Source organism: Boleophthalmus pectinirostris, unplaced genomic scaffold (genome assembly GCF_026225935.1).
Source record: "Boleophthalmus pectinirostris isolate CB_2022bp ecotype Guang Dong unplaced genomic scaffold, ASM2622593v1 HiC_scaffold_20, whole genome shotgun sequence".
In the NCBI taxonomy this organism is placed as follows: Eukaryota; Metazoa; Chordata; class Actinopteri; order Gobiiformes; family Gobiidae; genus Boleophthalmus; species Boleophthalmus pectinirostris.
The window spans coordinates 8,126,533-8,141,503 of NW_026571153.1; the positions used below are offsets into that span (position 1 = coordinate 8,126,533).

Below are 14,971 nucleotides of genomic sequence, written 5' to 3' on the forward strand. Positions count from 1 at the left end.
TCTTGCTGACTTGTTCAACCACTTTCCTAAATTCTTGCCGCACCTATTTGACTTTCCACCCTTTATTCTCGTCGTATTCTGCAGATATTATTCCACGCGCGCTGTTTTGGGTCACGGCCCGCGCGAGGAGGTTGGTGCGGCGGTAGGGGGCAGAGCGATGATATTGGTCCCCAGCAGAGGGCCTCTTCTCGGGGGGTAGCGCCGTGGCCTTGCTGCCCTGACACTGATGGATGGAGGTGTTTATGTAGTAGACCACAGACAGACAGGCTGATATGTGTCCCCGTTTTACCTTATGGAGAGCAGAGGAGAGGCTGTGTCTGCAATAATGTATGAGAGCGAGGAGAGATACGCAGGGGCGACTTGTTCAGAGGTAACAGCTTTTGTAATTAAAGGGACACTAAACACCAAAACCACATTTTTTTCCTACTGATTAGCTGTGTAAATGGGTCCAAAATAGAAGTGTGTACCTTTCCCTGGCTTTATTTTGTCATTTTAGTGCATATTTGTATTTGTATTCTGACTTTTAGGTCAAAAGCCGTGTCTGTAACGGCCTCTTTAGGATCAACTACGACACTGCTTCTCTATTATTTCCTGCCGTGCCCCCCCCTCACACCTAGTGCCTCCGCTCAATTTCATTTCTCCCCAGCGACTAGGTCAGGAATCAGAATACACTAAACAGTTCGCAAAAACGTTGGAAGTGCAAGTTCGGGCACCAGTGAAGAGCCATATATTCAGTGTTGACAACGGTTCCAGAGATCGAGGATCTAAAGATGGAACAAAGGGAATGTTTCGTGAATTTTAACAAGGGGAAAGACGTTATCGCCCTTCGGGATTTGGGAAAAGCTTAATATACCAGTTAGCCCCGTTAGTGGCGCATTACATACGTGACTACCAAACAGCAGCGACTGACTACCGTCGAGCGAAAGAATCCTAACACTGCGAGGTCAGACAGTTTCTACAAAGTGAAACACGGCTTCTACGTAGTGAAAAGAAGAAAACATTTTGTGCCCCTCCACTCTCAGCCGCGACTATAAATAGTGTAATTTGTAACATTAACCCTTCACAAAGTGGGGATTGTGGACAATATTCGGTACATTTTCGCTGAAAAAACTCAAGTAGCTGATCACACTGATTGGGGTATAATGTCTTTAAGTGACGCCTTAATTTACTTGGCCTCATGCTGTCCGCTCCCAACTTTTTTTGACACAGTAAACACACCGGTCCTTCCTCATTTCCCACCGTTGTCACAGTGAAGCTGAACACTCTTGAGGGTTTATTCACTGCACTTCATAACTCCTGCTTTGAGCTTTGTGTGCGTATGCTCAGTTAAAAAAAACCCGACACTACACTGCCAACTACTGTAGTGGATGCGCAATTACACTTTATTCTAGTACAGCAAAAAAAAAAAACATGTTCCCTGAGGTCACACGAGCTCATCTGGCATCACACAAAGTAAATTTTCGGGTTGGACTAACGGACACCAATGAGTCAGATGCGGGTTATTACATGACAACCGCAGCCACTTGCGTCTACGGGCGGTAGGTGAGGAGCCCCTCTCAGACCTGGCAACGCTGGTCACCGCGGTTTCCCGCCGTGTCTGGAGAAAAGAAGAAAAGAATGACTGGAAACAGCTTGATCCGAGCACAAATGTCCGCTCTGTTTCAAAGTCTGGAGCGCACCGGTCCACGCCGTGTTGGATTGTTGGCACTGTCAGTCGGCTGTCAATCATCGCCCTACACTCCTGATCTTGCTTAGGGGCGGAGTAAAGAATCAGAATCAGAATCAGAATCAAATTTATTTGTCATTCCAGTATAAAAAAAAAATACACAGAAACGAAACAATGCACTCAGGTCCAGGTCAACAGCAGCACAGATAACAATAAGAACAAATAGTTATAATAAGAATAAATAGTTATAACAAGAATAAAATAGTTAAAAATATTGTATGTCAACCCGCCCCCATTTTCTAAAGTGCGTTCCAAGTCAGTGCTGTTTTGTAGTGTTTTTTCTGACAGAATTAATCTGTCTCACGGCATCAGGATAAAAACTGTTCCGTAGTAAAGCTTCGAGATGGCTTTTTAAAGGTGCACTATGTAACTTTTTGGGCCGATTATGTATTAACGTGCCTATGCCAGGTTGGTCTACTCATTTAACTCACACATAGTTAAGCTCATTTCATTTACATTACATTTTTTAGGTTTCAAATTTTACTTCCCGGTTGGAAATCACGACGTCACACTTGGGAATTCCATAACTGTGACCCAACAAACCATATCGTTCATCCATAGAAACAACCGACAATTTACACAGTGCGCCTTTAAGCTCGGATCTGTTGTCGAGACGGTGACTCGGCACTGGCAACACAACTATGGCTTGTAATCAAGAAGGACGTCGAAAGCAGATATTTCAGACAGAATAAAAAATAAAAAAGCTGACATGAATCCGGTCACATACAAGCAGTTCATTTAGCTGTGGTTGTTTTCCAAAGCGAATGTTGTACTTTAGGTGATTGGAGCCACAGTTCCTCCTCCAAATGTGATGTAAATGTAATCAGGCCGACGCAGAAAGTGCTGAGTCGTACAGCGCCGCGAGAGAGCGAGGGAGACGTGTGTGTGAGAGAGCGCAGAGGACAGATGCTAACACCGTTCCTGACTAACAGTGCCTGCTTTGGGGAAGTTTTAGTCCCAAATCTTTTTTAAATCTAAGCTGCTACCTGAAGTCTGAGTAACTTTTTAGTTGAGGATTTGTCACCTGCTTGTTTTTGCAGATTATGCCATTATGTTCTGCCTGGAATTATAATTATAGGTGGTTTTACAGCTCAAAAATACCTAGAAAAACTGGCATTGTGACTGAGCGGGGTCGCCTCTCCACAGATTTGACCTGTAACTTGATCTTTGTTTGGTCTACATAAAGAAGGAAAGGTTTAATGCCATACTGTGAAATATTCCAGACAGTGCAATAACATCTCCAAGGAGAAAAGTATTTCACGGACAATTCACCAGAAAAGTTACACAATACACTTAATATAAACAGGATTTTGAGTTAGTTACCGTATTTTTTGGACTCTAAGGCGCACTTAAAATCCGGCGTGCCTTATGTATTAATTCTCTTTGTACTTTCTGACCTTGAACTGATTTTATGTGGTACAGAAAAGAACACATACGATACAGAAAGAACACGTATATCTCTCCGAGTCGTGTCCTTTAGGCCGACAGAAGCTGAATCGCATCAGCACACAAGGAGTGAGCTGTTTTTTCAACACTTATAGTTTATGCAAATTAGCCATGTGGTTTTAAGTTTTGTTTCTGTAAAACGTAAACTAATGTGCACAAAGCTGCATCAAACACATTATTACTCACTGTGTATTTGAGTTGTCCTCGTAGAAAAAAAAAAAAAAAAGATCATTTAAATTTTCCACCCACATTCACATTCATAGTACATGTTCAATAAGACGGGGAGGCAATGCCGGGCGAATTACACCATGATCTGCCAATGGATCGTGGACACCTGGGCTAAGGCATCAGTCTCAACTGTCGTCCGTTTGTTTATGCGCCTTATAATCCAATGCACCTTATGTATGAAAATAGACGAGAGAATTCAACATGATTTATACTGAGCCTTATTATCTGGTGCACCTTATAGTCCAAAACATACGATACTTATTACCTGATTACCTGATTTTTAAGATTTTGAAATATAGCTTATTTTATACTTTTTATTTGTGCGTTTTCAAGGTTTAACAAATGTACATAAAAGAACACACAATTTTTGGGGTTCTGTAAAAAATGGAAAAATAAAACACATTATACCTTGGAGTGAGCATTTTAAATAGATCATTTTGACCATCACTTCTCAAATTTACCAGCTTTCAATCTCAAATAATAAGTTATTTTTTCCATCACATAAATTTCCTACATTATATCTATCCATCGTTGCCATTTCAGTGGGTCACTCTTCAGCCCATTCCTTGTTATTACTTTCTTCAAGAGCATCACTTTAAACAAATAGAAGTCCTCATTTCGAATATTGTTTTCATGCAACAAGCCTAAGTACATAATCTGTGGGTCAGTGGGTATTTTATAGCCAAATACCTCTTCCATTATGGTGAAATATAGCTTTTACAGGTCCTGTATTACATAACACTGATTCTTGTGAGCTTTATGTTCTGTTACAATGTTGTTACCTCATCAAAATCATACCTGGAGTTGTATTTTGTTTCACTCACACATGTTTGAGTAGTTTCAGTTCAGACAGATTTAAGGCAATGACTCTCAAGTTTCTAGACCAGAAAGTCACTTGGATGTGTGGCAAAACTTCTTCACTCTTCTCAGGTCAACTTTTATCCATCTGATAGAATAAAATGTTCTCTTTACTATCGCTTAGTTACTAAATTTACACCACTGAAGTTCTTAAAAATCACAAATCACAACAAAAAAACACCAATATGCAGTTTATTATTATGCTTTTGCTATCGAGTAGAAAAACAGAGAAAAAAAATCTGAATTTTCCAGAAGTCAGATCCCAATTTAAATTTTATCACAAGTCTTTTTCTTTAAGGTTTCCATTTAAAGGTGCTATATTACACTAAATTTACTCTTTTAACCATGTTATAATGCTGTTACCTCATCAAAAACATACCTCAGTTTTGTATTTTTTTTAGTCACACATTTTTGAATTTGATCTTTATTATTAGTCTGTCTAGCTCAAAATGATCTATTCCACCTTATGATGTCATGAAGTGGTAGTTTTCAAGTTAAAAACAACCTTTTACCTTTAGTTCAATAGAGATCATCTTCAATGTCTTCAGATGTGTCGATCTTGTTATAAATATGTCTTCAAACATCATTCCCAGCCACAAATGTAGGAAAATATTGGATATCGGCTAAAAAAGATCGATATTGGCCCATCTGTATTATTATTATTACTGAATACACAACTCTTTCTCCGTCTGTTTGCAGGACGTCCAGATCGTGAGCACGGATGAGAACCAGGTGTTCTTGGCGCTGCAGGAGTGGTACCAGACCGACACGTACAACCTGTACCAGTCTGACCCACAGGGGGTGTACTACTCCCTGGTCCTGGAGAATGTCCGCAGCACCCAGCAGCCCGAGGAGAGCACCCTCATCGACATACTGGAGGTGAGCTAAAAATGTGTGGTGCTCGTGTTTTGTGACGATATCAGCGTTACAGAGTAGAGAATATCTTAACAGGGAGTGGGAACTAGTTTACTGCAAGTATGCTTAAAATTCTGCAGTCGTAATGTGATTATGTTGAACTCAAATTGGATCTAGCAAGCAGGATTTTTTCATTTGTGCCAAACTGGATTCCAACATGCATCAATAGGTCTGCTTCAAGGCTAATTAAGGTCTAGTTATTATTTATAAAGCTATAGTTATTGTTATGTATCAGGTCTGGGTATCATCAAGAAGTTGCCGATACTATACATACCTCGATACATAAGCCACAATACGATACGATGCATATCTCGATACAGTAAGCTTATGATTCAATTCACATTAAACAATATGATAAATCGATATTTCAACATTTTTGCACACCCCTAATTATTATTATTTAAAGGTGCACTGTGTAACTTTTGTAGTAGAGCAGGGTATCAAACTCAAATTGACAGAGGCTAAAATTAAAAACTGGGACTAAGTTGTGGGCCAAACTAAATATTTATTGAAAAATTTCAATAACATCTGCATGTTTTCTCTTCTTTCAGGATATGTAATGTTAAACCTTTTATTATTAAAATAAATGTTTAATAATAGTTTTTCTTAAACACTGAAGCTAGAACAAGCATAATTTAAAATAATAAAAAACTCTCCAAAAAAAAGTCTCTGTAGCCTGTGGCCAGCTCTAAAACATATTTGATATGATCTCACGGGCCAAATATAATTGTATTGTGGGCCAAATTTGGCCCCAAGGCCTGAGTTTGACATGTCTGTAGTAGAGGGTCCACCACCTGCTTTTCTTCATGGAAATGTTATTGTCTATCTAGACAACTACAGGATACATAACAGATCAGATCTGTGGAGAGGCAACCCTCTTCACAGAGAGAACTATTGTATTTTTGAGCCATAGAAACACCTGTAATGAATAAAACGTAGATGTGTTTAATGCCATACCATGGAACATTCCAGGCAAAGCAGTTACACCTCCATGGAGACAAGCCAGGTGACGGACCCTTCTCCAGAAAAGTTGCACAATGCACCTTTTAAAAAAGAAAAAAAAGAGCTAAAATAATTGCAGCCTGATGGTCCTTCTGGAATAAAGGTTCTGCACTTAAGTGAGTGGTCAAATTAGTATGAAACATCATTTATATCGCACATAGTTAAGTAAAATATTAAATAAATGACATTCTTTCTTATGGAGATTATGTTTTGCTCAGATGCACTTCCAGTTTTTATTTGGCGTATTGTTTCTCCGTTGTTGCTTTGATAGTGCGGCGCTCGTTTGTTGTCGAGGGGTAGATAAACAACACTTTCCCTGGGCCCACAAAAATGATTTTCCTAAACACACAAAGTCAGAAACAATTTATCCAAGACGGGAATAAGGGGAATCCTTTTTGTGTGTGTGTGTGAAAGCAGACGATGTAGGCAAATAAAATAAAAACTCTGCGTCCCTGCCCTCTCTAAGTTAACAGAAAAGTACAACTGAAGTGTTTTGATCTGTTTTCATCGATGTAAAAGATGTAATAGATTTGCAATTATTTACATTTTAATAAAAGTTAGTATTAGTTTTGAGATACGGCGAGCGAGCCAGTGCGCTTCTGTACACAGAGCCTATTGCAAAAATCAATAGGCTGTGAACCTGATCCGCAAATAAAGTTGGAAATACTGACTCAGATACAGGTGTATTTTGAAGTGAACAATATTGAGGCTTGTGTTACATAAAAAAACAAACACGGGTCTGGAGGAATCACAGCCGCTAACATCTGTTTCCTTCTCGTATTACTCAATCAGCAGTGTGTAGCTTCATACTTTTGATTTTTTCAGGCTGCAGCTGACTATTTGCGCCCGAGTTAAGGCTAACATGAGGTCCTTGTGTTACAAATTCATGTTTTCAGACTCGATACAAACTTTTAACTTTTACGATTTTTAACACTGAGGACGTTTCATTCATTTTCACTTAAAAAAACTCAAATAGCTGGTTAGGTAGAGATGAAGCCATGTGAAATTGGTTTAGAGTGGATTGCACATTCCATATTCTGAGCTGGTAGAAGACTTAATAATTCATGTTCATGGCAGATTATGTATTGCAGAGGAATATGCACAGAATTGCATAAGGAATTTGGCTGCTACAGTCCTTCAGGCCTTGACAAAACTTTCAGTGAGAAACTGAAATAAAACCCTAAGCCAGTTCCATATTACATTTAATACTTTTTAATATTAGATAAATACACCCCCCAAAAAATTCAGTATTATAAAATTAAAATCTTACCAAAAATATGAATATTTATATTGCTATGGAGGTGTTATTGCTTGGCCTGAAATGGTCCACAGTTTAGCATTTGACGCATCTGTCTCTGTAAACAAGTAAGTTTATTTTTCATGTTTATGTTTTTTGAGCAATCAAAGGTTGATAAGATAAATAAGTTTAATGCCTTACTGTGGAACACTGGTGCAATCAACGTTTAATTTGTTGAGAGCATCTGGTTCAGGGATGTCAAACTCAAATTCACAGAGGCCAAAATTAAAAACTGAGACTAAGTCGTGGGCCAAACTAAATATTTATTGAAAAATTTCAACAACATCTGCATGTTTTCTCTTCTTTCACAATATATAATATTAAACACTTTCTTATTAAAATAAATGTTTAATAATATTTTTTCATAAACATTGAATCCAGAACAGTTTTAAATCAATAATGTCTCTATAGTCTATCTGTAGCCGGTGGGCAGCTCTAATACAGATTTGATATGATCTCATGGGCCAAATATAATTATATTAGGGCCAAATTTAGCCCCTGGGCCAGAGTTTGATATTTCTGATTTAGCTAAAGGGTTAAAAGACATAATTCATAAGTTTGACTCTTAATGTGCAGTTTACAGCATCAGAATCAGTTGGTAGAAATTTTAAAAAATGATGCAACTGATGCAATTTTTTAATACTATTTCAGTCTACAGACTCTCTAAATTCTCTGTATTTCAGGAATTCTTGCCTGAATTTACAGCAAAACTGTATGTGTTTTTGTTATAATTTCAGGTCTAAATTCATTGTGTCTTTTCAAAAATATAATTGTTTAGCCCTGGTTGCTCACTGTTTAAAAATGGGCTGCTAAGAAAAATGTAAAAGGAAAAAAAGTGTGATTTGTAAATCTTGTATGAGCACAAATCTTCAACCAAAAAGATTGACAAAGGATAAACGTTCTGTCCATGAAGAATTTATCCACAACTATCAAGGTAAGAAAGACGAAAACTACTGGGCAAAACTAACATTATGGTCATGAATAAAACATAAGTCACTTGTTAACTCAGACTGATTCTACAATTAAAACAAAAAAAATCAACATTTCCACAGATATTTTGCCACAGAAAAGCATTAACCGGAAGTCCCGCAAACCTACAGCAGGGTACTTCCGATCGTTGTGAAAAAGGTCTATTATGTCTTTATGAGGTTTTTGCCTTGTCATGCTAAAATCAATAATAGTAAGATTAGGACTTTTGAGTGTTTAGAAAGATTTAGTTTTCCTCTCAATCTTAATGTTAATGCTAATTTTGAGTCACAATAAATATGAAAATAACTCCACAAATTGAGATAATCTACATATAAGAACAGTAGTGGGTAGTCTTCTATTTTAACTGGTTATTTGTTTTATATTTTTTGTCCTTATGAACCCGATCCACAAATACAGCTGGAAATCCTGACTCGGACACAGGCGTAGTTTGAAGTGAACAATACTCGACACGTGTTACGTAAGAAAACAAGCACGGGGCTGGAGGAATCGCGGCCTCTTTTAAACGTCTGTCTTCTTCGCGTACGACTCGAGGCCCTCGACGTGGAGCGCTATCGATTTGAGCGAATTAAAGTTTAACGGCCTGCGGTTTCTGTGCTAGTGCTTACTTTTGACCCGTTCAAATGATGCATAGCTCCAAAAACACGGGGCATTGTGGGTAGAAATATACTCCCCGGGTGGATCCCAGAAGCAGACACTCAATCAATGTGCAGCACATAAAGCTCAGTCAACAGTTTGCTCAGTCTGGTCTCTCGTCTCAGTGTGGGTGATTCTGTACAGAGTATAAAGAAAACGTCAATTCAGCTACTTTTGGTTTTCATTTTTGTCTCATTACATCAGAATTCTACTCTCTGATTAATGTGGTATGAAATTGGGGAACAACAATGCACTTTTTCGGGGTATTTTTAGACAAATTAAGACATGCAAGACGGTAAGTTAAATGCCAAATACTAAACACATGGACACAAATAGATTTATCAGCCGGTTTCTACGAAGTGAAAGTCTAACCTCGCAGCATTAGGACTCATTCGCTCGATGGTAGGCGGGTACTTTTTTATTTAATTAATCGCTGCTGTTTGGTTGTGACGTATGTAATGCGCCAAATCCCGTAGGAAGAAGGGCAATAACGTCTTTCCCCTTGATAAAATTCGCCAAACATTCTCTTTGTTCCTTCTTTAAATCCTCGATCTTGGGAATCGTTGACGACACAGAATGTCTGTCTTCGTCTACATCCATCTCGACCGCTTTGTTTACTGTTGTGCTGTTCCACGACATGGACACCAGACAGGCGCTTGAGTTTGACGTCATGGCTTCACAACTCTTCGCTGATTGGCCGGTGCGCGGTCTACAACTTCCAGTATTACGATTTCTGACCTAGTCGCTGGAGAGAAATGAAATTGAGCGGAGGCAGTAGGTGGTGGCTAACAAATAGAGACAAAAGGAGCCAAATTATGTGCATGGAATGAAAAGAAACTACTCAAAAACCACCGCACACTACAGGAGAATTTGCCCGATTTCGGCTCCGATTTGCTTCTCTCCGAGTTTGGAGACGCGTGACCCGACATTTGTATCTTCGTGTGTGATTTTGAAGCCGCTGTGCTCCTCGTGTGTGAGTCTGAGCTGCTCTGTCAGATCATAACAACCAAACATCAGCAGAGCTACGGTAACACCCAATAAAACAGAGCGTCAGGGGCAGATGGAGTAACAGACAACAGGCGCAAGATACAAAGTCAGGAAATAGTGAAAATAATGAGGAGACTTTATTACTCACCTCTCGTAAAGTGGTAAATTTAAAGTGCAGCATCTCATCCACATTATCCATAGAATTTATCGTCCGCAAATTGTGGCATCCAGTCCACAAAACCGCACTGTTAATCCAGTTTGAAGCGTTCTTTGAAAGTAAAAAGGTGGGAGTAGTTCCTCACGTGTGTCTGTTTACATCCACACAGCGCACGGATCGAGGTGAAGCTGCAGATTTGCGATAGTGACTCTACTTCCTGTGGAATTATCACCAATCTTTTATGCTTTAAAAATCATGTATCTGAAGTAGGGATGGGCATTCGATGAAATTTTCTTAATCGATCGTCGGAAGAATTAACGATCGATTATCGATTAATAATTAACGTTTTTATATTAAAATTATCATCATTATTATGACTATCTGCACTACTAATCTGCATAAATAAATTCAACTTTACGACGTATAAACTGTAACGACTCTAGAGCCACATCAGCCCGTTTGACATTATAATGTGTTTAATTCAGTTTTGTGCAACTCTCACAGAAACGAAACTTAAAATCGCATCGCTAATTTGCATAAACTCAGCGAAGATAAAACTACAGCTCTTGTGTCGCTGATGCGGTCAATATCTGTTGGATTAAAAGACATGACTCAGTGGAATACAGGTTAATGTGGGGACTCGTCATCGACATTGCGCGACTCTCACCTGGCAAAGCTTTTTCCCACTGGACACCGAAACATATGTGCTGCTTTATTCACTGTGCACATGGACTCACACTTGTCCCGAACGCAACGGAAAGCGTGGAATTTCTTGTACAAATCATCGTTAAATACACATTTGTGCTTCGGTACGTTGCAGACTGACCGACTGTTTCTGTTTGCTCGCTCCTTCTGAGTTTGGTCACGCTACACACAGCAACCTACATTCGGTTTGTCGATTAAAATTAACGTAATCGATGAAATTCTTAATGATCAATTATCGATTAATCATGCCCATCCCTAATCTGAAGTATTGCACCACATTTCACAAATAGTAATAACACAGTTTTGTCTTGTATCTAAACTAGAAGTGCATTGCTCTGACCTTTTGAACACTTAAGAGTCTCAAAGCGAGTGGTTTTACTGTAGACAGGAAACAGCTGACACGATCGCGCTCGGAACTTTATATCCTGTTGTACGCAGACGAGTCCCACTGCAGAGTTTGTGATCGGAGATTTTAAGTCTCATCAGATTCTCCTCGTGTCTGTGGTGTCCGCTTTTTGTTTAAAAATCGTTTAAGACCGAAAAATCCTGTAGTGTGTGGCCGCCTTTAGACATAATATGCAACTTTTCTGCTGAAGGTCCACTCTTGTGCATTATTTGAAAGGTTCCACAGTATGACATTAAACTGATTTATCTTGGATTTATTCAATTACTGGTCTTTTCATTGATAATAACAAGAAACCAGGAAGATTACTTGTCCATTTAAATGCACATTCAAAGCATCGTAAAAAAAAAAAAAGATTTTGTGTCAATGTATAGTATTTACCCCATTACATTCCTAACCCTAAAATCTTGTGTTTTTTTTCTCTCCAGGTGAAAGGGGTCAAAGGTGTGTTCCTGGCCAATCAGAAGCTCAACGGTAAAGTCACTACGGTCATCACCTACAACAAGGGCAGGGACTGGGAGCACCTGACGCCGCCTGCCACCGACATGAACGGGAAGAGCCTCACCTGCAAAGCGGTGAGGAGCTGCACATTCAGATAAAAGAAAACAAACAAACTCAAGTCTTTTAAAATGAATCAGCGGGGGCCTCATTTAGAGCTTTGTAAATGAGGCTAGAACAGGGTCAAATCCAGTCTACATCAACACTGAATCCGTGTATCATTCATTCATTTGTTTTTCAAAATAAAACCAAAAATAATTAAATGAAAAAACAACTATTTTCTTCATTATTTGTCTCCAAAACCAAAATGAAAAAACAGATAATGATTTGTCTTTTCAGTTTTTCGATTTTGTGTTTAAATGAAAAATGGAAAAAACAGATAACAGCCGTTTCCCGTTTACATGACTTCCGTGACTGCGATGCCGGACTTTTGCACCACATACGGACTGAACCAGGACTGATCCAGGTCCAGGACCAGAGCAGGACCAGAGAGGGACCAGGGCAGACTCTGAGCTTTGACTCCGAGCCTCCGCGGGGTCCGAGCCTCAGCTTCGAGCTCCGGCCCTGCCGTGGGCTCTGAACCTCCGGTCTGGTCCCAGTCTGGTCCCAGTCTGGTCCTCAGCCTGGTCTCGGTCTCAGTTCCGGTCTCAGTCCCGGTCTGGTCCCGGCCTGGTCCTGGTCTGGTCTCAGCCTCAGTCCCGCTCTGGTCCCGGTCTGGTCTCAGTCTCGGTCTGGTCCCGGTTTCAGTTCTGATCTCAGTCTGGGTTTGGTCCCGGTCTGGTCTCGGTCTGGTCTCTGTCTCAGTCCCGGTCTGGTCTCGGTCTCAGTCCCGCTCTGGTCCTGGTCTGGTCCCGGTCTCAGTAGCGCCCTGGTCCCGATCTGGTCCCGGACCAGTCCTGGTTCAGTCCGTATGCAGTGCAGAAGTTCGGCATCGCAGTCGCGGAAGTCACGTAAACGGGAAACGGCCGTTATCCGTTTTTTTTCCATTCTTCATTAAAACACAAAATCAAAAACTGAAAAAACAAATCATTATCTGTTTTTTTCATTTTGGTTTTGGAGACAAATAAATAATTCTTATTTTTGGTTTTATATTGAAAAACGAATGAACGAATTATTACACTGCACCAAAGTCCTGCACCTTTTAAGTTTCAGTTTTGTTCAAGGTTAAAATGTTGACTTATGATTTTAGGGAAAACTATAAATAACGTAAAAGGGCAATGCACATTTAATCTGCGTTTACCAAGAGTAAAAAGTGACTAGAACATACTTCTGTCTTATATTTATTAGTTGTTTTTCTAGTTCTGAGTAAAAGCCAGATCGAATTTTGAGCTTTGACTGTCCTCTATCAAAATGCCGAGGCTGTGGTTGCTACGCTTCGTCAGTGCTGTCTGAGTGGCTATACATCACCATTCACCCAGATGCCATTCCCTCCTGTCTCCACGATCACTCACTTCTAACAGTCACTTCAGAAACACGACATATTTCACATATTTGACCTTCTCCGACATGTTTGTGTCTGAGCAAAACAAACCAGTTACTAACAATAACCCTGGGTCTATGAAAAAGGCTCTGAACATGCTATTTTTTATTATTGTTATTATTTTATTTGTATTTATTTTTTCATTTTTTCTTGAAAGATGGATACAAAATAATTATGTTCATACATGTGAATGAAAAGGAGCAGATAGAAGTGTGGACTATATAATATCTGCCTCCTTTTCACACAAATTAAAACTTCTAAAATTTCTAACACTTCAGCAGTTCCAACTACATGTATAAGAGGCATATTTACATGACATAAACAATATTAAATACTACATATCATGTTTGGCATTTCTTTTAAACACTTGGAATAGATTTTGTTCACTAATGACACGGCATAAGTTTCTTGATCTGGTGTTTCTTCTCCTTCTTCTGACATGAACGTAATAACTATGTCAGTGTAGTCGTCCCTGATTGGTTGACGCGGCATGTCCAACGCAAAGTTCAGCATTTTCAATTTCTGACGCCGACGCCCTAGAAGCACGTCCACATAGACTTTTTGCATGTAAACTGGACGACTTGACACAGCGGTCTGAACACACTATAAGAATGCATGTTTTTCAAGGTATCTTTAATTAATAAAAACACTTATGAATGAATAAATGTAAAATAGAGTAGACTAGTTTACCGTATTTTTCGAACAATAAGTCGCACCAGCAAAAAAATGCATAATGAAAGAGAAAAAAACATATTTAAGTCGCACTGGACAATATGTCACACTTTTTGGGGGAAACTCTTTTTGTAAAATCAGAGACCAGGAACTGACATTTCATCTTGAAAGGGAAGTTATAGTAAAAACAATAGAACAGAGAACAACAGACTGTTAACGTCACATATGAACAGTTCTTCAGATAAATATAACATAAACAACAGAACAGAACAAGTTTAACAAACTCTCCATCTCACTCCAAATCACTAAATCCTGTCGTCAGACTCAGCATCAGTTCCAGTTAGAATTATTCCGGCCTTTCTGAATCCCGACAGGATGTTTTTGATGTCACTGAAGTCCAGGCCTTGTTGATCCATCCAGTGACTTCCAGGAAAGTTGTATGGTGCATCCTCCTTCCTGATTGTCGTGAAGCTGCGTTCTCCACCCCCGCTTTCCGACAGTCCCTCACAAGTTTCTCGCTCACTCCAAACTTTCTTTCTGTTGCTCGATTACTGTTTTTGGCTGAATATTTGCAGCAGGACAGCGGCTTTTTCTGCAGGAGACATGTGCAGTAGAGTGAAGTGACACTGATACAGGAGTAACAGGAGCAGCAGATACTGACACACAAGACTAGAGCGCCCTCTCATGGTTGTCATTGTTAAAATTTTAATATATAAGTCGCGCCAGAGTATAAGTCGCAGTACCACCCAAACCAAAAGAAAAAAAGTGTGACTTATAGTCCAAAAAATACGGTAATGTTATACTGTGAAACATGGCGACATCTAGTATCGAATGCCTCTTCAGAAAAACTGAAAGCAAAGTTTTGATATTTGATTGCAATAGCAGTAAACAAATCTAAATAAATAAAAGCGTAAAGTCTTGCTATATGATTTTGGTCTTTGCGTTTCTAAATCCTGCGTGTCTTTTATTTGAAG

At 39.3% G+C, this 14,971-nt stretch overlaps 1 protein-coding gene across 1 annotated transcript in view; it reads left to right on the top strand.

The window, feature by feature from the left end:
* Positions 1-14,971, top strand: part of sorcs2 (sortilin-related VPS10 domain containing receptor 2) — a 332,144-nt gene that overhangs the window by 274,505 nt on the left and 42,668 nt on the right. The window contains exons 8-9 of the mRNA XM_055156812.1: positions 4,958-5,137; positions 11,776-11,922. Of these exons, the coding sequence (XP_055012787.1) occupies positions 4,958-5,137; positions 11,776-11,922 (327 nt within the window). The remainder of the gene's footprint in view (positions 1-4,957; positions 5,138-11,775; positions 11,923-14,971) is intronic.